The sequence below is a fragment of the Oncorhynchus tshawytscha genome, linkage group LG07 (genome assembly GCF_018296145.1).
Source record: "Oncorhynchus tshawytscha isolate Ot180627B linkage group LG07, Otsh_v2.0, whole genome shotgun sequence".
In the NCBI taxonomy this organism is placed as follows: Eukaryota; Metazoa; Chordata; class Actinopteri; order Salmoniformes; family Salmonidae; genus Oncorhynchus; species Oncorhynchus tshawytscha.
Window position 1 is genome coordinate 61,659,380 of NC_056435.1, and position 24,277 is coordinate 61,683,656.

The 24,277-nt window shown below is 44.7% G+C and overlaps 1 protein-coding gene across 1 annotated transcript; it reads left to right on the forward strand.

Moving 5' to 3' along the window:
- The first annotated feature begins 5,632 nt into the window (after positions 1-5,632).
- On the forward strand, positions 5,633-24,277 carry LOC112246224 (cilia- and flagella-associated protein 100-like). The gene is made up of 15 exons (XM_042323725.1): positions 5,633-5,723; positions 6,077-6,103; positions 8,200-8,294; positions 8,608-8,794; positions 11,959-12,026; positions 14,677-14,840; positions 14,993-15,073; positions 15,411-15,601; positions 16,994-17,089; positions 20,297-20,361; positions 22,057-22,211; positions 22,524-22,659; positions 22,912-23,114; positions 23,433-23,526; positions 23,802-24,277. The coding sequence occupies exons 2-15, from the start codon at positions 6,079-6,081 to the stop codon at positions 23,913-23,915; spliced, it is 1,674 nt and encodes a 557-aa protein (XP_042179659.1). The 5' UTR covers positions 5,633-5,723; positions 6,077-6,078; the 3' UTR covers positions 23,916-24,277.

Sequence of the window (24,277 nt, forward strand, 5' to 3'; positions counted from 1 at the left end):
ACACCACCTGTTAAAGGGGTTCCTAACACCACCTGTTAAAGGGTTCTGTTAAAGGGTTAACACCACCTGTTAAAGGGTTCCTAACACCACCTGTTAAAGGGTTCCTAACACCACCTGTTAAAGGGTTCCTAACACCACCACCTGTTAAAGGGTTTCCTGTTAAACACCACCACCTGTTAAAGGGTTCCTAACACCACCTGTTAAAGGGTTCCTAACACCACCTGTTAAAGGGTTCCTAACACCACCTGTTAAAGGGTTTCCTGTTAAAGGGTTAACACCACCTGTTAAAGGGTTCCTAACACCACCTGTTAAAGGGTTCCTAACACCACCTGTTAAAGGGTTCCTAACACCACCTGTTAAAGGGTTCCTAACACCACCTGTTAAAGGGTTCCTAACACCACCTGTTAAAGGGTTCCTAACACCAGGGTTTAAACCACCTGTTAAAGGGTTCCTAACACCACCTGTTAAAAAGGGTTCCTAACACCACCTGTTAAAGGGTTCCTAACACCACCTGTTAAAGGGTTCCTACACCACCACCTGTTAAAGGGTTCCTAACACCACCTGTTAAAGGGTTCCTAACACCACCTGTTAAAGGGTTCCTAACACCACCCTCCTAACACCACCTGTTAAAGGGTTCCTAACACCACCTGTTAAAGGGTTCCTAACACCACCTGTTAAAGGGTTCCTAACACCACCTGTTAAAGGGTTCCTAACACCACCTGTTAAAGGGTTCCTAACACCACCTGTTAAAGGGTTCCTAACACCACCTGTTAAAGGGTTCCTAACACCACCTGTTGTTAAAGGGTTCCTAACACCACCTGTTAAAGGGTTTAACACCACCTGTTAAAGGGTTCCTAACACCACCTGTTAAAGGGTTCCTAACACCACCTGTTAAAGGGTTCCTAACACCACCTGTTAAAGGGTTCCTAACACCAACCTGTTAAAGGGTTCCTAACACCACCTGTTAAAGGGTTCCTAACACCACCTGTTAAAGGGTTCCTAAACACACCACCTGTTAAAGGGTTCCTAAACCACCCGTTAAAGGGTTCTAAAAGGGTTCCTAACACCACCTGTTAAAGGGTTCCTAACACCACCTGTTAAAGGGTTCCTAACACCACCGTTAAAGGGCTCTAAAAGGGTTCCTAACACCACCCGTTAAAGGGTTCTAAAAGGGTTCCTAACACCATCCGTTAAAGGGTTCCAAAAGGGTTCCTAACACCACCTGTTAAAGGGTTCCTAATACCACCTGTTAAAGGGGTCCTAACACCACCTGTTAAAGGGGTCCTAACACCACCTGTTAAAGGGTTCCTAACACCACCTGTTAAAGGGTTCCTAACACCACCTGTTAAAGGGTTCCTAACACCACCTGTTAAAGGGTTCCTAACACCACCTGTTAAAGGGTTCCTAACACCACCTGTTAAAGGGTTCCTAACACCACCTGTTAAAGGGTTCCTAACACCACCTGTTAAAGGGTTCCTAACACCACCTGTTAAAGGGTTCCTAACACCACCTGTTAACACCACCTGTTAAAGGGTTCCTAACACCACCTGTTAAAGGGTTCCTAACACCACCTGTTAAAGGGTTCCTAACACCAACTGTTAAAGGGTCCTGTTAAAGGGTTAACACCACCTGTTAAAGGGTTCCTAACACCACCTGTTAAAGGGTTCCTAACACCACCCGTTAAAGGGTTTAAAAGGGTTCCTAACACCACCCGTTAAAAGGGTTCCCACCACCTGTTAAAGGGTTCCTAACACCACCTGTTAAAGGGTTCCTAACACCACCTGTTAAAGGGTTCCTAACACCCACCTGTTAAAGGGGGTTCCTAACACCACCTGTTAAAGGGTTCCTAACACCACCTGTTAAAGGGTTCCTAACACCACCTGTTAAAGGGTTCCTAACACCACCTGTTAAAGGGTTCCTAACCCCACCTGTTAAAGGGTTCATAACACCACCTGTTAAAGGGTTCATAACACCACCTGTTAAAGGGTTCCTAACACCACCCTGTTAAAGGGTTCCTAACACCACCTGTTAAAGGGTTCCTAACACCACCTGTTAAAGGGTTCCTAACACCACCTGTTAAAGGGTTCCTAACACCACCTGTTAAAGGGTTCATAACACCACCTGTTAAAGGGTTCCTAACACCACCTGTTAAAGGGTTCCTAACACCACCTGTTAAAGGGTTCCTAACACCACCTGTTAAAGGGTTCCTAACACCACCTGTTTAAAGGGTTCCTAACACCACCTGTTAAAGGGTTCCTAACACCACCTGTTAAAGGGTTCCTAACACCACCTGTTAAAGGGTTCCTAACACCACCTGTTAAAGGGTTCCTAACACCACCTGTTAAAGGGTTCCTAACACCACCTAACACCACCTGTTAAAGGTTCCTAACACCACCTGTTAAAGGGTTCCTAACACCACCTGTTAAAGGGTTCCTAACACCACCTGTTAAAGGGTTCCTAACACCACCTGTTAAAGGGTTCCTAACACCACCTGTTAAAGGGTTCCTGTTAAAGGGTTCCTAACACCACCTGTTAAAGGGTTCCTAACACCACCTGTTAAAGGGTTCCTAACACCACCTGTTAAAGGGTTCCTAACACCACCTGTTAAAGGGTTCCTAACCACCTGTTAAAGGGTTCCTAACACCACCTAAAGGGTTAAAGGGTTCCTAACACCACCTGTTAAAGGGTTCCTAACACCACCTGTTAAAGGGTTCCTAACACCACCTGTTAAAGGGTTCCTAACACCACCTGTTAAAGGGTTCCTAACACCACCTGTTAAAGGGTTTAACACCACCTGTTAAAGGGTTCCTAACACCACCTGTTAAAGGGTTCCTAACACCACCTGTTAAAGGGTTCCTAACACCACCTGTTAAAGGGTTCCTAACACCACCTGTTAAAGGGTTCCTAACACCACCTGTTAAAGGGTTCTAACACCAAAAGGGTTCCTAACACCACCCGTTAAAGGGTTCTAAAAGGGTTCCTAACACCACCGTTAAAGGGTTCCAAAAGGGTTCCTAACACCACCTGTTAAAGGGTTCCTAACACCACCTGTTAAAGGGTTCCTAACACCACCTGTTAAAGGGTTCCTAACACCACCCGTTAAAGGGTTCTAAAAGGGTTCCTAACACCACCTGTTTAAAGGGTTCCTAACACCACCCGTTAAAGGGTTCTAAAAGGGTTCCTAACACCACCCGTTAAAGGGTTCTAAAAGGGTTCCTAACACCACCCGTTAAAGGGTTCCAAAAGGGTTCCTAACACCACCTGTTAAAGGGTTCCTAACACCACCTGTTAAAGGGTTCCTAACACCACCCGTTAAAGGGTTCTAACACCACCTGTTAAAGGGTTCCTAACACCACCTGTTAAAGGGTTCCTAACAGGGTTCCTAACACCACCTGTTTAAAGGGTTCCTAACACCACCTGTTAAAGGGTTCCTAAAGGGTTCCTAACACCACCCGTTAAAGGGTTAAAGGGTTCCTAACACCACCTGTTAAAGGGTTCCTAACACCACCCGTTAAAGGGTTAAAGGGTTCTAAAAGGGTTCCTAACACCACCCATTAAAGGGTTCCAAAAGGGTTCCTAACACCACCTGTTAAAGGGTTCCTAACACCACCTGTTAAAGGGTTCCTAACACCACCTGTTAAAGGGTTCCTAACACCACCTGTTAAAGGGTTCCTAACACCACCTGTTAAAGGGTTCCTAACACCACCCGTTAAAGGGTTCTAACACCAAAAGGGTTCCTAACACCACCTGTTAAAGGGTTTAAGGGTTCCTAACACCACCTGTTAAAGGGTTCCTAACACCACCTGTTAAAGGGTTCCTAACACCACCTGTTAAAGGGTTCCTAACACCACCTGTTAAAGGGTTCCTAACACCACCCGTTAAAGGGTTCTAAAAGGGTTCCTAACACCACCTGTTAAAGGGTTCCTAACACCAACTGTTAAAGGGTTCCTAACACCACCTGTTAAAGGGTTCCTAACACCACCCGTTAAAGGGTTCTAAAAGGGTTCCTAACACCACCCGTTAAAGGGTTCTAAAAGGGTTCCTAACACCACCCATTAAAGGGTTCCAAAAGGGTTCCTAACACCACCTGTTAAAGGGTTCCTAACACCACCTGTTAAAGGGTTCCTAACACCACCTGTTAAAGGGTTCCTAACACCACCTGTTAAAGGGTTCCTAACACCACCTGTTAAAGGGTTCCTAACACCACCCGTTAAAGGGTTCTAAAAGGGTTCCTAACACCACCTGTTTAAGGGGTCCTAACACCACCTGTTAAAGGGTTCCTAACACCACCTGTTAAAGGGGTCCTAACACCACCTGTTAAAGGGTTCCTAACACACCTGTTAAAGGATAAGTTGAGTAATTTACAACGTAATGTTAGACGGTTCCTTGCCTGAAAGTACTTTATGAGTCAGGAGAAACGGTAATCCATGGTTTGGCTTTATGCAGCCACTACTTCAGCTAACTTTAGCCAATGCATGTATTCTATCACATACACTACAAGTGAAATGTATCGTCTATACAACAATAGCTGAACAAAAATATAAATGCAACATGTAACAATTTCTACGATTGTACAAAGTTACAGTTGATATAAGGAAATCAGTCAATGGAAATCAATTCATTAGGTCCTAATCTAGGGACTTCACATGACTGGAAATACAAATATGCTTCTGTTGGTCAAAGATACCTTTATAAAAAAGTAGGGGCGGTGATCAGAAAACTAGTCGGTATCTTGTGTGACCACCATTTGCCTCATGCAACACAACACATCTCCTTTACATAGAGTTGATCAGGCTGTTGATTGTGGCCTGTGGAATGTTGTCCCACTCCACTTCAATAGCTGTGCCAAGTTGCTGGATATTGGAGGGAATTGGAAAATGCTGTTGTACACGTCGACCCAGAGCATCCCAAACATGCTACATTTTGTAAACTTTTTATTTTATTTTTTAAATGTAACCTTTATTTGTCACTCAATGGGTGACATGTCTGGTGAGTATGCAGGCCATGGAAGAACTGGGACATTTTCAGCTTCCAGGAATTGTGTACAGATCCTTGCGACATGGGGCCATGCATTATCATGCTAAAACATGAATTGATGGAGGCGGATGAATGTCACGGCAATGGGCCTTAAGATCCCGTCATCGTATCTCTGTGCATTCAAATTGCCTGAATGCCATCGATAAAATGCAATTGTATATGTTGTCCGTAGCCTATGCCTGCCTATACCACTGCCACCATGGGGCACTCTGTTCACAACGTTGACATCAGCAAACCGCTCTCCCACACGACGCCATACATACACACTGTCTGCCATCTGCACAGCTATGCATAAAAGGGTGCAAATATAACATTTTGCAGTCTGGCTCATATTCAAAATGGTCAGCTGTGCTTTAATAACCTATCAAATAGTTTTCTGTACCCAAAGTAAACAAATGAGACCTCCAGGCCAATTTGATGCTTAACAATCTAACTCCCAAAATCCCTGACAGTCTTTTTGAACGAAGTCCTATTAAAAACGCGTTTGAGACTGAGGAGAATGTTGGGAAACAGCGTCATCTAGTGGTAATAAAATAGAACCTTCTGAAGAATGATGTTACCACGGCAACATAACGCAAACTCGGAACAATCGAGTTCCAATTCCAAAGTAGGACAGAACTCTCTCAAGATGCTAATATGACAACGTGTCAGCAGAAGACATTGTCAAGGCTTAAATCAAATTGAAGGTAAGGAGAGGTGTTAAAACAAAACCGTATTTTACTCTGACAATAATTAGCTTAAATTGGTTGGGGAAATATTTGGCATGTCACAAGAAGCCAATTTGGCTAAATTGTTATTCGATTTTTTTGAAACATTGTAACATTCTCTAGATAAAGAAAACAACTGGGCATATTCACCATTGGTAACATTCTATGCTACATTGAACACCCTGGGTCTATATATAGGCCTATATATACATTGTTGGGATATTTATTAGATTAAGTAATAATTGGCATGAAATATATGAGGAAAAAAACAGTCCATTTTTTACAAGTATTCGCCCCTAATTGTGGTAACTTGCATTCACTTTCTACTCTAGGGATGTTGTCACCAGCATCAAGGCACAGTAAGTAGACACGACAGATCTTCATTTGAGACAGTTTGCTATAGCAGGAAAATAATCCTGCAGCAACAGGAAATATGAATTATGAGGATTATAATTTATGGCCAGTTTTGTATGGGCTGATATGTTTTTCATAAGAGAAAATCAAGTCTGAAATTTCAAAGTGAAAATTAAAAACTTCAGAAGCCTTTTTAAACCTCAAATACACTACATATTTCACATTTCCTGCATTGCATCAAAGTTCTCCAGCAACAGGGTGATCAAATCTGTATTGTCTTATAAATCTTAATTTTGACAAACTGATGCTGTTCTGACAATGTCTTCATCTTGACACACTGATGCTGTACGAGCAATGTCTTCATCTTGACACACTGATGCTGTACTAGCAATGTCTTTATCTTGACACACTGATGCTGTACTAGCAATGTCTTCATCTTGACACACTGATGCTGTACTAGCAATGTCTTCATCTTGACACACTGATGCTGTACTAGCAATGTCTTTATCTTGACACACTGATGCTGTACTAGCAATGTCTTTATCTTGACACACTGATGCTATACTAGCAATGTCTTCATCTTGACACACTGATGCTGTACTAGCAATGTCTTTATCTTGACACACTGATGCTGTACTAGCAATGTCTTTATCTTGACACACTGATGCTATACTAGCAATGTCTTCATCTTGACACACTGATGCTGTACTAGCAATGTCTTCATCTTGACACACTGATGCTGTACTAGCAATGTCTTTATCTTGACACACTGATGCTGTACTAGCAATGTCTTTATCTTGACACACTGATGCTATACTAGCAATGTCTTTATCTTGACACACTGATGCTGTACTAGCAATGTCTTCATCTTGACACACTGATGCTGTACTAGCAATGTCTTTATCTTGACACACTGATGCTGTACTAGCAATGTCTTTATCTTGACACACTGATGCTATACTAGCAATGTCTTCATCTTGACACACTGATGCTGTACTAGCAATGTCTTTATCTTGACACACTGATGCTGTACTAGCAATGTCTTTATCTTGACACACTGATGCTATACTAGCAATGTCTTCATCTTGACACACTGATGCTGTACTAGCAATGTCTTTATCTTGACACACTGATGCTGTACTAGCAATGTCTTTATCTTGACACACTGATGCTATACTAGCAATGTCTTTATCTTGACACACTGATGCTGTACTAGCAATGTCTTTATCTTGACACACTGATGCTGTACTAGCAATGTCTTTATCTTGACACACTGATGCTGTACTAGCAATGTCTTTATCTTGACACACTGATGCTGTACTAGCAATGTCTTTATCTTGACACACTGATGCAGTACGAACAATGGCTGTGATTGAGACGGGATTTGGGAGGCTGGCCACGCAAGACTAGGATACTAAACACATAATAACCTGGTGTTTCTACTGGGGTGAATTCTAGTTTAGATTTCCTATATGATTCTATTTGACAGGTGGACCAAACATGCTGACAGGTCCTCTGATAGTTGCCCAGTCGGCGAGTGCCACCAAGTCATTGACCCCCCAGGTTTGTTTTTTATCCTAACACTACACAGCTGATTCAAATAATCAACTCATCATTAAGCTTTGATTCTTTTAATCAGCTGTGTAGTGCTATAGGGGAAACCCTGACCTAACTAACTGGTTAGCATTACTTGTACGGTTGATAATGAGTCAGTCTGAGGTAACCCGAGAATGACTCTGTCATAAAAGAGGTTAGGAAGTAGACATGGGAACCACCTGATCCAATTCCATTAATTTCCATTCACTGCGTGTTCCATTTGACATCACTCTAATTCCACTAAATCCCAGTCTAGGGTTAACTCAATTTATAAACTACTGTAGATAAAAACAAATTGTATGGAAAATGTAATCAACAGTTGGGGTTCGGAAATGTATGACACCATCCTAAAAAAGACAGTGACGTAGTTAGTACCAGTTTATTCTTGGTAGTGTATTGTTACAACATGCATGCTGTTTTGGAGAGATTATTGTACTGGTACTGGTTTAAATACAAGGGCTACTCTTCTCGATGACATTTTCCTTTTTTATTGCAACGTGTGAAGATGTTGGTAAACTGAAGCCTAGGGCAAACCCTTTCGAAGTGCTCGATGACAACATTTCCCCAATCAGGAAGAGGGAAAAGGAGAGCAGGAAACTGGTGTGTATATGTGCTGTTATTATCCATTCAATCCAATTGTTGACAAAGCGGCCTGGGCCGGGTTTCAATCCGATCGTGGGGTACAGGCATTGCGGATTTTAAAGGCAATTTCTGGAATGGGATCTCCCCGAACACAGGAGCATTGCCTTTAAAAGCAGCAATGCCTATAGTCCACAATCTGATTGATTTCCGGCCAAAATATATATTTTTCAATGCATTACACACATAGTTACTGTTTAGTTACCTCTGTCCAACTGGTATCTGGCCAACATCAGGTTAAAACATGCACCTATTTTCTTTCCCTGAGCTGCAGAGCCAGTTGGGCTTGCAGGTTCATGAGAAGGTGACATATGCAGGCCGTATGAAGGCCAAGCAGGCTGATCTCCGCAGGAAGCTGAGAGAGGGGCTGGAGGAAGAGGACACAGCCCAGCAAGGAGGGGAGGAGAGCAGGCTGGCCGAGCTACAAAACACCCCTGCCTGGAGGGCGGCCATGATCAAAGGTGGTGACAGACAGAAAGACAGACACACATTCACGGACACAAACACACCTACACACACCATGTTGCTACACCATAATTGACATACACTGAGTGTACAAATGATTAGGAACACCTGCTCTTTCAATGACGTAGACTGACCAGGTGAAAGCTGTGATCCCTTATTGATGTCCCTTGTTAAATCCACTTCCATCAGTGTAGATGAAGGGGAGGAGACAGGTTAAAGATGGATTTTTAAGCCTTGAGACGTGGATTGTGTATGTGTGCGATTCAGAGGGTGAATAGGCAAGACAAAAGTTTGAAGTGCCTTTGAACAGGTTAGTGTGTGTCAAGAACTGCAATGCTGCTGGGTTTTTCACACTCAACAGTTTCAAATCAAATCACATTTTATTTGTCACATATACATGGTTAGCAGATGTTAATGTGAGTGTAGCGAAATGCTTGTGCTTCTAGTTCCGACAGTGCAGTAATATCTAACAAGTAATCTAACAATTCCCCAACAACTACCTAATACACACAAATCTAAAGGGGTGTAAGAGAATATGTACATGTAAGTGTATGGATGAGCGATGGCCGAGCGGCATAGGCAAGGTGCAAAAAATGGTGTAAAATACAGTACATACAGTGGGGCAGTATTTAGTCAGCCACCAATTGTGCAAGTTCTCCCACTTAAAAAGATGAGAGGCCTGTAATTTTCATCATAGGTACACTTCAACTATGACAGACAAAATGAGAAAAAAAATCCAGAAAATCACATTGTAGGATTTTTTATGAATTTATTTGCAAATTATGGTGGAAAATAAGTATTTGGTCAATAACAAAAGTTTCTAAATACTTTGTTATGTACCCTTTGTTGGCAATGACAGAGGTCAAACGTTTTCTGTAAGTCTTCATAAGTTTTTCACACACTGTTTCTGGTATTTTGGCCCATTCCTCCATGCAGATCTCCTCTAGAGCAGTGATGTTTTGGGGCTGTTGCTGGGCAATACGGACTTTCAACTCCCTCCAAAGATTTTCCATGGGGTTGAGATCTGGAGACTGGCTAGGCCACTCCAGGACCTTGAAATGCTTCTTACGAAGCCACTCCTTCGTTGCCCGGTCGGTGTGTTTGGGATCATTGTCATGCTGAAAGACCCAGCCACGTTTCATCTTCAATGCCCTTGCTGATGGAAGGAGGTTTTCACTCAAAATCTCACGATACATGGCCCCATTCCTTCTTTCCTTTACACGGATCAGTCGTCCTGGTCCCTTTGCAGAAAAACAGCCCCAAAACATGATGTTTCCACCCCCATGCTTCACAGTAGGTATGGTGTTCTTTGGATTGCAACTCAGCATTCTTTGTCTTCCAAACATGACGAGTTTTTACCAAAAAGTTCTATTTTGGTTTCATCTGACCATATGACATTCTCCCAATCTTCTTCTGGATCATCCAAATGCTCTCTAGCAAACTTCAGACGGGCCTGGACATGTACTGGCTTAAGCAGGGGGACACGTCTGGCATTTTTGCTCACCATTCTTGTGATCATTTTGACCCCACGGGGTGAGATCTTGCGTGGAGCCCCAGATGGAGGGAGATTATCAGTGGTCTTGTATGTCTTCCATTTCCTAATAATTGCTCCCACAGTTGATTTCTTCAAACCAAGCTGCTTACCTATTGCAGATTCAGTCTTCCCAGCCTGGTGCAGGTCTACAATTTTGTTTCTGGTGTCCTTTGACAGCTCTTTGGTCTTGGCCATAGTGGAGTTTGGAGTGTGACTGTTTGAGGTTGTGGACAGGTGTCTTTTATACTGATAACAAGTTCAAACAGGTGCCATTAATACAGGTAACGAGTGGAGGACAGAGGAGCCTCTTAAAGAAGAAGTTACATGTCAGTGAGAGACAGAAATCTTGCTTGTTTGTAGGTGACCAAATACTTATTTTCCACCAATTTGCAAATAACTTCATTAAAAATCCTACAATGTGATTTTCTGGATTTTTTTCTCTCATTTTGTCTGTCATAGTTGAAGTGTACCTGTGATGAAAATTACAGGCCTCTCTCATCTTTTTAAGTGGGAGAACTTGCACAATTGGTGGCTGACTAAATACTTTTTTGCCCCACTGTACATGTGAAATGAGTAATGTAAGATATATAAACATTATTAAAGTAACATTATTTAGAATTGAATTGTTTAAAGTGACTAGTGATCCATTTTATTAAAGTGTCCAGTGATTGGGTCTCAATGTAGGCAGCAGCTTCTCTGAGTAACTGACTGCTGTTTAGCAGTCTGATGGCCTTGAGATAGAAGCCTTCTGGATGGTAGCGGGGTGAACAGGCAGTGGCTCGGGTGGTTGTTGTCCTTGATGATCTTTTTTGCCTTCCTGTGACATTGGGTGGTGTAGGTGTCCTGGAGGGCAGGCAGTTTGCCCCCGGTGATGTGTTGCGTAGACCGCACCACCCACTGGAGAGCCTTGCGGTTGAAGGTGGTGCAGTTGCCTTTCCTAGGCTGTGTTACTGCCCAACAGGATGCTCTCGATTACGTATCTGTAAAAGTTTGTCAGGGTTTTGGGTGACACGCCAAATTTCTTCAGCCTCCTGAGGTTGAAGAGGCGCTGTTGCGGCTTCTTCACCACGCTGTCTGTGTGGGTGGACCATTTCAGTTTGTCTGTGATGTGTACGCCAGGGAACTTAAAACTTTCCACCTTCTCCACTGCTGTCCCTTCGATGTGGATAGGGGGGTGCTCCCTCTGCTGTTTCCTGAAGTCCAGTTTCCTGTGTGTATCAAGAATAGTTCACCCCTCAAAGGACATCCAGCCATCTTGACACAACTGTGGGAAGCATTGGATTCAACATGGGCCAGCATCCCTGTGGCACACTTTCAATACCTTGTAGAGTCCATGATCTGACGAATTGAGGCTGTTCTGAAGGCAAAAGGGGATGCAACTCAATATTAGCAAGGTTTTTCTTATGTTTTGTACACTCAGTGTACATGTTAACACACACTTTAGGTCTACACACACATACAGTGTAGGTCTAAACAAAGGCTTGCACTGAAGTCATTGATACAACTAAAATCATTCTTATGGAAAATCAAAAGCCTTTGTCATTGGCTCTTTGCCTCTATACTCAACCTCAGTCCCATCGTTTAACAATGTCATGCTGTGTAACCAACCCTACCGTTTCTCCTCAGATTGTAATATAGACAAAGAGAGCATAAATGAGTTTATCAACCAGAAAAAGGAGATGTTTCTGTTGGAGGTAAGAAGGGAACAACAGTGCATATAAACTGACCTGGTAATCATGTTATGATCTTGATCGACTACAACTGGAATGTGTTTGCAGATATTCGGTCTTTACACAATTGATAATGTAATTGTTATGTATTCATTGTCTTTATTGGTTTTCACTAGTGAAGGGTAGCCCATGTGTAGGTACAGTCAATACAAGCTTTCTCCACCTCCCACATGTCTCTGGGATTCTCCACCTACATCCATCCATCCATCCATCCATCCATCCATCTATCCATCTATCCATCTATCTATCTATCTATCTATCTATCTATCTATCTATCTATCTATCTATCTATCTATCTATCTATCTATCTATCTATCTATCTATCTATCTATCCATCTATCCATCTATCTATCTATCTATCTATCTATCTATCTATCTATCTATCTATCTATCTATCTATCTATCTATCTATCTATCTATCACCACCACCGGAGGTTGGTGGCAACTTAATTGGGGAGGACGGAGCGGAGTAGGTGGAAAGGCATCAAATACATGAAACATATGGTTTGATACCATTCCATTAGCTCCATTCCAGACTTTATTATGAGCTGTTCTCTCCTCAGCAGCCTCCACTGCTATCCATCCATCCATCCATCCCGGTATGTTCCTCCTCATCCATATCTCTCTCTCTCTCTCTCCCCAACCCTCTCTCTCTCCCCATCTCTCTCTCTCTCCCCAACCCTCTCTCTCTCCCCATCTCTCTCTCTCTCTCCCCCATCTCTCTCTCCCCAACCCTCTCTCTCTCCCCAACCCTCTCTCCCCATCTCTCTCTCTCTCCCCAACCCTCTCTCTCTCCCCCATCTCTCTCTCTCTCCCCAACCCTCTCTCTCTCTCCCCATCTCTCTCTCCCTCCCCAACCCTCTCTCTCTCTCCCCAATCTCTCTCTCTCCCCAACCCCTCTCTCTCTCTCCCCAACCCTCTCTCTCTCTCCCCAACCCTCTCTCTCTCCCCAACCCTCTCTCTCTCCCCATCTCTCTCTCTCTCCCCATCTCTCTCTCTCTCCCCAACCCTCTCTCTCCCCCATCTCTCTTTCTCCCATCTCTCTCTCTCATCTCTCTCTCTCCCCAACCCTCTCTCTCCCCATCTCTCTCTCTCCCATCTCTCTCTCTCACTCTCTCTCTCTCCCCAACCCTCTCTCTCTCCCCCATCTCTCTCTCCCCAACCCCTCTCTCTCTCCCCATCTCTCTCTCTCCCCAACCCTCTCTCTCTCCCCAACCCTCACTCTCTCCCCAACCCTCTCTCTCTCCCCAACCCTCTCTCTCTCCCCATCTCTCTCTCTCCCCATCTCTCTCTCCCCCATCTCTCTCTCCCCAACCCTCTCTCTCTCCCCCATCTCTCTCTCCCCAACCCTCTCTCTCTCCCCATCTCTCTCTCTCCCCAACCCTCTCTCTCTCCCCCATCTCTCTCTCTTCCCAACCCTCTCTCTTCCCAACCCTCTCTCTCTCCCCAACCCTCTCTCTCATCTCTCTCTCTCCCCAACCCTCTCTCTCTCCCCTATCTCTATCTCCCCACCCTCTCTCTCCCCCCCCATCTCTCTCTCTCCCTCCCCCATCTCTCTCTCTCCCCAACCCTCTCTCTCTCCCCTATCTCTCTCTCTCCCACCCCCTCTCTCTCTCCCCATCTCTCTCTCTCCCCAACCCTCTCTCTCTCTCTACCCCATCTCTCTCCCCAACCCTCTCTCTCTACCCCATCTCTCTCCCCAACCCTCTCTCTCTCCCCATCTCTCTCTCTCCCCAACCCTCTCTCTCCCAACCCTCTCTCTCCCCAACCCTCTCTCTCTCCCCATCTCTCTCTCTCTCCCCCATCTCTCTCTCCCCAACCCTCTCTCTCCCCAACCCTCTCTCTCTCCCCAACCCTCTCTCTCTCCCCAACCCTCTCTCTCCCCAACCCTCTCTCTCCCCAACCCTCTCTCTCTCCCCAACCCTCTCTCTCTCCATCTCTCTCTCTCCCCAACCATCTCTCTCTCTCCCCCATCTCTCTCTCCCCAACCATCTCTCTCTCTCCCCATCTCTCTCTCTCCCCCATCTCTATCTCTCTCCCCATCTCTCTCTCTCTCCCCATCTCTCTCTCCCTCAACCCCTCTCTCTCCCCAACCCACCTCTCTCTCCCCAACCCTCTCTCTCTCCCCCATCTCTCTCTCTCTCCCCATCTCTCTCTCTCCCCCTCTCTCTCTCTCCCCAACCCTCTCTCTCTCCCCCATCTCTCTCTCTCCCCATCTCTCTCTCTCCCCAACCCTCTCTCTCTCCCCATCTCTCTCTCTCTCCCCAACCCTCTCTCTCTCCCCATCTCTCTCTCTCTCCCCATCTCTCTCTCTCTCCCCAACCCTCTCTCTCTCCCCAACCCTCTCTCTCTCCCCCATCTCTCTCTCTCTCCCCAACCCTCTCTCTCTCCCCCATCTCTCTCTCTCTCCCCACCCTCTCTCTCTCCCCAACCCTCTCTCTCTCCCCTATCTCTCTCTCCCCACCCTCTCTCTCTCCCCATCTCTCTCTCCCCCAACCCTCTCTCTCTCCCCATCTCTCTCTCTCCCCAACCCTCTCTCCCCCCCTATCTCTCTCTCCCCATCTCTCTCTCTCCCCCATCTCTCTCTCTCTCCCCAACCCTCTCTCTCTCTCAGTACTCCCTGGCGGTGAAGCGTGGAGAGATCGAGCAGCTAGAGAAAGTGGCAGCGGCGGAGGAGAGGAAGCTGACGCACGCCCAGCAGTTCCTAGAGGACGACGCCATCATATTTGACCAATTCCTTAAAGAGAACGACAAGAACTCTGTGGAGGCCATCAAAGTGTAAGTAACAGACACTAACGCAAACCCCAACACGTAGAGCTCTATAGAAAAGTCAGTGGAGGACATCAAAGTGTAACTAACAATGTGTTAGAGGTACAGTATGTCCAATGTATTGTCTTCTTAAAGTCACATAGTGTCTCCATTTTGCACAGTGCTGAGTTGGAGACCAAAGTGAAAATGGAGAAGATGTCTGAGATCAAGAGGATCACAACCAGGATGGTGAGCATTAAGAGGTGGGTAACACACAGAGCATTACAGCTAAGATGGTTACCATTAAGAGGTGGGTAACACACAGAGCATTACAGCTAAGATGGTGACCATTAAGAGGTGGGTAACACACAGAGCATTACAGCTAAGATGGTGACCATTAAGAGGTGGGTAACACACAGAGCATTACAGCTAAGATGGGCATGGCCTCCTACCTCAGTATAATATTGGAACTGTAGCTGTAAATCAACTATAACATCAATGCATGATGTACTTGTATATCATGTATATCTCAAGGATGTGTGTGTGTGCACATGTTCATGCCTTTGTTCGTTTGTGTGCGTGCGTGCTCTCCCCCTGCAGTGACATCTCTAAGTTTGAGGACATCATAAAGGAGTTCAAGATGCACAAGGAGTTCCTCTTCAAGCTGTCCCCTCTAGAGTGGCAAGAGGCACATAGGGCCAAGGCCAAGACACTTAAACTCAAGTCTGCCACCAAGGACAAGCCCAAAGAGAAAGACAAAGATGAGAGGGCTACTCCGAAAAGACGTACTAGTATGTGTTCTTTCTTAGTGTTTGTTATAAAACATACAGGATGTGATACTCTATTGTGTCTACACTAAAGTTACCTTTTTATAAGTCTCTCTCTCTGTCTCGCTATCTCTGTCTCGCTATCTCTGTCTCGCTAACGCTGTCCCTCTCACTCTGTCCATCTCACTCTGTCCCTCTCACTCTGTCCCTCTCACTCTGTCCCTCTCACTCTGTCCCTCTCACTCTGTCCCTCTCACTCTGTCTATCTATCTCTGTCTCGCTAACTCTGTCTCTCTCACTCTGTCCCTCTCACTCTGTCCTCTCACTCTGTCCCTCTCACTCTGTCCCTCTCACTCTGTCCCTCTCACTCTGTCCATCTCACTCTGTCCCTCTCACTCTGTCCCTCTCACTCTGTCCCTCTCACTCTGTCTATCTCTGTCCCTCTAACTCTGTCTATCTATCTCTGTCCCTCTCACTCTGTCTATCTATCTCTGTCCCTCTAACTCTGTCTATCTATCTCTGTCCCTCTCACTCTGTCCCTCTCACTCTGTCTATCTATCTCTGTCCCTCTAACTCTGTCTATCTATCTCTGTCCCTCTAACTCTGTCTATCTATCTCTGTCCCTCTCACTCTGTCCCTCTCACTCTGTCCCTCTAACTCTGTCTATCTATCTCTGTCCCTCTCACTCTGTCCCTCTCACTCTGTCTATCTATCTCTGTCCCTCTAACTCTGTCTATCTATCTCTGTCCCTCTAACTCTGTCTATCTATCTCTGTCCCTCTAACTCTGTCTATCTATCTCTGTCCCTCTAACTCTGTCTATCTATCTCTGTCCCTCTAACTCTGTCTATCTATCTCTGTCCCTCTCACTCTGTCTATCTATCTCTGTCCCTCTAACTCTGTCTATCTATCTCTGTCCCTCTCACTCTGTCTATCTATCTCTGTCCCTCTCACTCTGTCCCTCTCACTCTGTCCCTCTAACTCTGTCTATCTATCTCTGTCCCTCTCACTCTGTCCCTCTCACTCTGTCTATCTATCTCTGTCCCTCTAACTCTGTCTATCTATCTCTGTCCCTCTCACTCTGTCTATCTATCTCTGTCCCTCTAACTCTGTCTATCTATCTCTGTCCCTCTCACTCTGTCCCTCTAACTCTGTCTATCTATCTCTGTCCCTCTAACTCTGTCTATCTATCTCTGTCCCTCTCACTCTGTCCCTCTCACTCTGTCTATCTATCTCTGTCCCTCTAACTCTGTCTATCTTTGTTGATCTCTCTTTCTCTGTCCCTCTCTTTCTCTCTGTCTATCTCTCTCACACACACACACACACACACACACACACACACACACACACACACACACACACACACACACACACACACACACACACACACACACACACACACACACACACACACACAGCTACGGACAGTAAGGAGTCCTTTGCGGGCGAGAGCTGCCACCTATCCGGGATGCTAGGACCCCCTCTAGACAGTCGACAGGTCGGAGTGACAAATTGTGAGTGTTTGTATGTATGTATGTATGTATGTATGTATGTATGTATGTATGTATGTATGTATGTATGTATGTAGGTATGTATGTATGTGTATGGTGTGTGTGTGTGTGTGCTCACGTGCGTGTGTGTGCAAGTCATTGTAAATAAGTGGAAGACGGCGCCGGAGAAGATGGCTGACGTTTTACGTGCTTCTAACCGATTGTGTTTTTATTCTTTGTTTGTTCTTTTGCATTGTTTGTAACTTATTTTTAAACTTATTTTGTACATAATGTTGCTGCTACCGTCTCTTATGACCGAAAATAACTTCTGGACATCAGAACAGTGATTACTCACCAGCCACGACTAACATGCAATCACATGCGAGGAAGATTAAACTACCAAAGGGACATTAAAACTGTAATATCTTGTGCTTCACGGAGTCGTGGCTGAATGATGACATTATCAACACACAGCTGGCTGGTTATACACTGTATCGGCACGATAGAACAGCGGCGTCTGGTAAGACGAGGGGTGGCAGACTGCATATATGTAAACAACAGCTGGTTCACGATATCTAGGGAAGTCTCAAGGTTTTGCTCGCCTGAGTTAGTGTGGTCTACAGCTTATCATGAGATACTCTATCTACCTAGAGAGTTTTCATATGTATTTTTCGTAGCTGTTTACATACCACCACAGACCGATGTTGGCACTAAGACCGCACTCAATGAGCTGTATTCCGCCATAAGCAAATAGGAAAACGCTCATCCAGAGGCGATACTCCTGGTGGCCGGGGACTTTCATTTTGGGAAACTTAAATCTGTTTTTACCAAATTTCTAGCAGCATGTTAAATGTGCAACCAGAGGGAAAAAACTCTAGACAACCTTTACTCCACACACAGAGACATGTACAAAGCTCTCTCTCACCCTTCATTTTTCAAATCTGACCATAATCCTATCCTCCTGATTCCTGTTTATCGACCTAAAATTAAAGCAGGAAGCACCAGTGACTCGGTCAATAAAAAAGTGGTCAGATGAAGCAGATGCTAAGCTATAGGACTGTTTTGCTATCACAGACTGGAATATGTTTATCGCAATTCTTCCAATGGCATTGAGGAGTACACCACATCAGTCATTGGCTTCATCAATAAGTGCATCGATGATGTCGTCCCCACAGTGAGCGTACTACATACCCCAACCAGCAGAAGCCATGGATTACAGGCAACATTCGCACTGAGCTAAAGGCTAGAGCTGCCGCTTTCAAGGAGCGGGACTAAGAAATCCCGCTATGCCCTCCAACAAACCATCTAACAGGCAAAGTGTCAATACTGGACTAAGATTGAATCATACTACACCAGCTCCGACGTTCATCGGATGTGGCAGGGCTTGCAAACCATTACAGACTACAAAGGGATGTACAGCCGAGAGCTGCCCTGTGACACAATCCTACCAGACGAGATAAACTACTTTTAAGCTCGCTTCGAGGCAAATAACACTGAAACATGCATGAGAGCACCAGCTGTTCTGGACTACTGTGTGATCACGCTCTCCGCAGCCGATGTGAGTAAGACCTTTGAACAGGTCAACATTCACAAGGCCGCGGATTACCAGGACATGTACTGCGAACATGCGCTGACCAACTGGCAAGTGTCTTCACTGACATTTTAAACCTCTCCCTGTCCGAGTCTGTAATACCAACATAGTCCCTGTGCCCAAGTACACTAAGGTAACCTGCCTAACTGACTACCAACCCGTAGCACTCACATCTGTAGCCATGAAGTGCTTTGAAAGGCTGGTCATGGCTCACATCAACACCATTATCTCAGAAACCCTAGACCCACTCCAATTTGCATACCGCCCTAACAGATCCACAGATCCACAGATGATGCAATCTCTATTGCACTCCACACTGCCCTTTCCCACCTGGACAAAAGGAACACCTATGTGAGAATGCTATTCATTGACCACAGCTCAGCGTTCAACACCATAGTGCCCTCAAAGCTCTTCAATAAGGTAAGGACCCTGGGACTAAACACCTCCCTCTGCAACTGGATCCTGGACTTCCTGACGGGCCGTCCCCAGGTGGTAAGGGTAGTTAACAACACATCCGCCACGCTGATCCTCAACACAAGGACTCCTCAGGGGTGCGTGCTCCGTCCCTTCCTGTACTCCCTCTGTTCACTCATGACTGCACGGCCAGGCACGACTCCAACACCATCATTATGTTTGCCGATGACACAACAGTGGTAGGCCTGATCACCGACAACTATGAGACAGCCTATTGGGAGGTGGTCAGAGACCTGGCCGTGTGGTGCCAGGACAACAACCTCTCCCTCAACGTGATCAAGACAAAGGAGATGATTGTGGACTACAGGAAAAGGAGGACCGAGCACGCCCCCATTATCATCAACAGGGCTGTAGTGGAGCAGGTTGAGAGCTTCAAGTTCCTTGGTGTCCACATCACCAACAAACTAACATGGTCCAAGCATACCATGATGGTCATGAAGAGGGCAAGACAAAACCTATTCCCTCTCAGGAGACTAAAAAGATTTGGCATGGGTCCTCAGATCCTCAAAAGGTTCTACAGCTGCACCATCAAGAGCATCCTGACTGTTTGCATCACTGCCTGGCATGGCAACTGCTCGGCCTCCGATCGCAAGGTACTACAGAGGGTAGTGCGTACGGCCCAGTACATCATTGGGTCCAAGCTTCCTGCCATCCAGGACCTCTATACCAGGAGGTGTCAGAGGAAGCCCCTAAAAATTGTCAAAGACTCCAGCCACCCTAGTCATAGACTGTTCTCTCTACTACCGCATGGCAAACGGTACCGGAGCGCCAAGTCCAATAGGCTTCTTAACAGCTTCTACCCCCAAGCCATAAGACTCCTGAACATATAATGAAATGGCTACCCAGACTATTTGCATTGCCCCCCACCTTTACACCACTGCTACTCTCTGTTATTATCTATCACTTTAATAACTCTACCTACATGTACATGTATCTCAATTACCTCGACTAACCTGTTCCCCCGCACATTGACTCTGTACTGGTACCCCCTGTATATATTCTTGCTATTGTTATTTTACTGCTGCTCTTTAACTACTTGTTGTATTCAGCGCATGTGACTAATACAATGATAAGAATTTGTTCTTAACTGATGTGTCTAAATAAAGGTTAAATAAAATAAATAAGAAAAGTGATGACCATGTTATATGCTCTAATTGTTGCTATAGCGCTGAATTCCTGTCTTTTCAGGAACCCTGTGGCAGAGCTGAAGACTGACAGCTCTGAATATGAGGTTAGTTTCAACTTTAGAAGATCAGAATTACGCTGGAAGACAACTGCTTTCTGGCAAATTTCAGCCATCGATAAGCTGACACCAGAATGTTATGAATGAGACGGTTTGAATAAAATGTGAATACAGCCTGAATTTGACAGAACATGTAATGGGCTGGTTTTCTGGACACATATTAAGCCCCAGGCCTAAAAAGCAAGCCAATGGAGAGTTGAAATACTATTTAAAATAGCTCAATTACTTTCACATACATTCAGAGTAAGTATTCAGATATCTTTTATTTGATAAAAGTAGTTGCATATTTTACTGTATTTGGAAATACACTTGGCAAGTATTTGAAAACACTAATACACTGACTCAAATACACTCCCATGCATTTAACCCAGGTATTTTAAAATTGTATTTGAAATAAGTATTTGAAAATACTCTCAAATATAATTTGGTAGACTATTTGGTTTTTAACACATAACCATTCAAATAATCAAATAAAACTAGTTTTGGGCTGTGTATTTCAAAATACTAAAATTGAATACCAGATACTCAAATACACATGTATTTGAACCCAGGTCTGCTTAAAATATCTACTCCACACTGAAAAAGGTGAAGGTTCTTAAATGGTTCTTCCTCAGCTCTTAATGTTCCTTGGAGAACACTTGCCCGATAAAGAACCTTTGAAAGTGTCTGTTTTCTTGGCGTGGCATCTACGGTTTTTCAGAATTCTTAAAATGTACGGAAGCCTGTGGATGTCTCCCTTTCCTAGCACACAGCAAATTGGCCACTGATAACTACTGGTGCTTGTGTAAGTAATTACACCGAAAGTATTAATGAATTAATACTGCAAAGAGTTCAATTGACTCTCAGTGGTGTAAAAGAACCCCCGTGTTGGTGTTAATAACCAGAGTTGGACCAAAACCACTCCCATCATTATCATTTTTCCAAGCATGCTCTATTGCAGGTAGATTCTTAGAATTGCTTGTTTCAATATTGGTTTTTGCATGTACATTAATTAATAAATCAATCTTATGCTACTCAAATATAAATAAGACTTTTCTAAACTAATCCAATCTGTTACTTGGACTTATTGCACCGGTTACTAAAATGATTGTTCTAGTTTAAATCCTTTAGGTAGTCTCATAAGGTATCTTACTCTCCTCTTACTCACTTAGTGAAGACCAAAGTAATGAAAATGAATTTATGCAACAACAGTGTCTCTGTCACTAGCAAACACAGTCATGGGTGGTACTCGTAACTCTAAAACTCACTTGAAAGGCACCCTGGGAAATATACAAATAAGGAGCAAGACCCTACAGCAGGACTATTCAATTCCAGTTCTAGAGGGCCGAAACATTGCTAGTTTTTGTTTCTACCTGGAGTTTTGTATGGTTCTTCACATAACCATCTAATTTAAGTTTCTTCAGAGAACCTAAAATGGTTCCCAATATGGATTCGCTCTTAGAAACCTTATTTGGTTCCAACTTTAACCTTTATCTTTAAGAGAGTATATGACTAGGATTAATCTGGGAAAACCAGCCCCAAATCTGACAATGCCGAACTCAAACCCCACTACTCGCATTTAGGCCAGCTAGCTTTCTGTTAAAGGATATCTTTCTCTTAAATGTTTTATAAACTTTACCTTTAGACTTATTTCGGGGTAAGTGGAAAACTGTCACCTGTATGTGGTGTTTGTTGCCCTTGCAGGAGGACCCGGAGCTGTACTTCAGGGACCCCAGGCAGCTGCTGGAGCTGCTGACAGAGCTGGAAGAGCAGAACCTCTCTCTGATCCAGAACTCCAGGGAGACCGAAGACGCCCAGGAGGAGTTCCGACAGGTCATGGACTACAACCGCAAGAAGATGTAAGAAAGGTCTGCAGGGGTTAGAGTTCAGAGGTAGATTGAGAGGGAAGTGAGGGCCAAGTTGAAAGTGAATGTAGACTACCATAGTTATTGTAGATAGGCTAGAACTCAATGGTATAGCAGAGTTGATCTCTACGTAATGTGGGAGCTCGTACAGCCGGACTTCACTTATAAAAAGGACGACGAGAAATGACGTTGACTGACATTGACAAGACCAAGGTTTTATGTCAACAATCTACCCTCTATAGTTCCTTCTCTCTTTCCTCACTTGCATTTGTTTCTATTTGTGTGCACACATCCCCCTCTCTGAAGGGAGGTGGAGACCAACCAGCTGACCCAGCAGATAGACATCATGACCCACACCATCCAGAGGGAGAGGGAACGTGCTGCCGAGCTGGAGCTGAGGGCCCGCCTCTTCAACTTTGGGAAGTACAAGTCGGACGACCAGGTAGGAAAAAAAGTTGATCTAAGGTCAGTTTAGAGTACATGGTTGATGGCAGGATTTTGGGAAAGTAAGCAGATCTTAGATCTGTGACTACGGACAACTTTTACCCAAAGCAGGAAATGGGAGAGGTCACTGGGAGTTACGCAGAGAATCAGAGGACATGCTAATACCAGTAGTGTGCCCGTCAATTGGCCTTAGATCACACAGATATTTCACTCTCTTGTTCTTTCTCCTCTCTCTCCCTCTACTCTGAAGGAGGGTATGTTTGACTCCCTGGGCGTTAAGGTAGAGGAGGTGTACCGGGGCTGTGTGGGCGACAGCGAGGCCAACCTGAGCACGCTGCAGATGCTGAAGGCCATCGAGAGCCGCCTGGACGAGCTGCTGGAGAAGGTGGAGATCGTCCCCAAGGAGCGGCTGGTGCTGGCCGAGAGGGCCAAGGAAAAGGAGAGGAGGTTCAGGTACGCAAGAACTGGCACGCAGCCTCGTAGGACCGTCAAATAGGCTAGTCACTTTGGCCCTATTCCATTTAAATCTCTAGGTCCTTAGGCTTTAAACTTTGCCTAGTTGCCGATGGGTAGTTCATGAACGTGGTTAGTTGATGCAGAGGAAGAAACTCAGGTCTGTGCAATTGGACTTGGGCCCTGTTACATTTCATTTTCCATGTGCTGAGTACCAGAGCAGATTATTTATTTTTTAGTTTGAAGCGTATCTAGTTGTTGAGATTAATCTACCCTTCTCTTTCCCCCTTATAATCACTTCCTCCTTCCCTTCCCCAGGCTGCGTGATGAGAAGATGCATCAGGACAAGCAGCACCAGGAAGAGAGGCTGAAGAGGGCCCTGGAGAGAGCCCAGGCTGACGTCAAGAAAACAGTCAGTCACACAATCTGCCTCAATACTACACCATTACAATCCTATAGTCCAAAATTATGTGCCAAATCAGTGTGTAACATTACATTGTCATTAGATGCCTATAGGCTAACTGAGATATTGCATAACTAAGCCATTGGTTTAATTACCAAGTGGGCTGTTCTAGTACAATAACATTTGATACATGTCATGAGTTAATTTCATATAATTGTACTAAAGAAACCATACCATTGTGTTCTCTTTATTTGCTGATGCTAACATAAGGCCTTTTTCTCCAGACTGGCAAGAAACTGATGGCTAGATCACAGCGCCCTGCCCGCAAGCTGAAGACCAGTCAGGTGTATGACATCTCAGACAAGGAGAAAGAGGAGCAGCTCTACTTCTTCACGTAAAGGGCCAAGTCACAACACGGCCCCATACGCCACAACTGACCGGAACTCCTTTCATCTCTGTTTTGGCCTATTGTGGGGCTGTGACTGAGTCACTGTAAATACTGACTTTTTTAATAATTGGGTATGACGGGTATAAGTATGGCTTTTACAATGACCCTATTGGGCACTGGTAATGTCACATGATGGGATAGGTCCTACTTCTTTGGGACTGGATGGAGTTTTTTTTTTGAGGCGGTGTGGAGCACGTGGACTTTGTTTTGGTGGAGGGCTTTGAGGCAGATGGACAGTGCTCTCCCCACACATTTTATAGAATTAGATTATTTTAACATACCAGATTTAAATTACAATATTTTGCCATACCA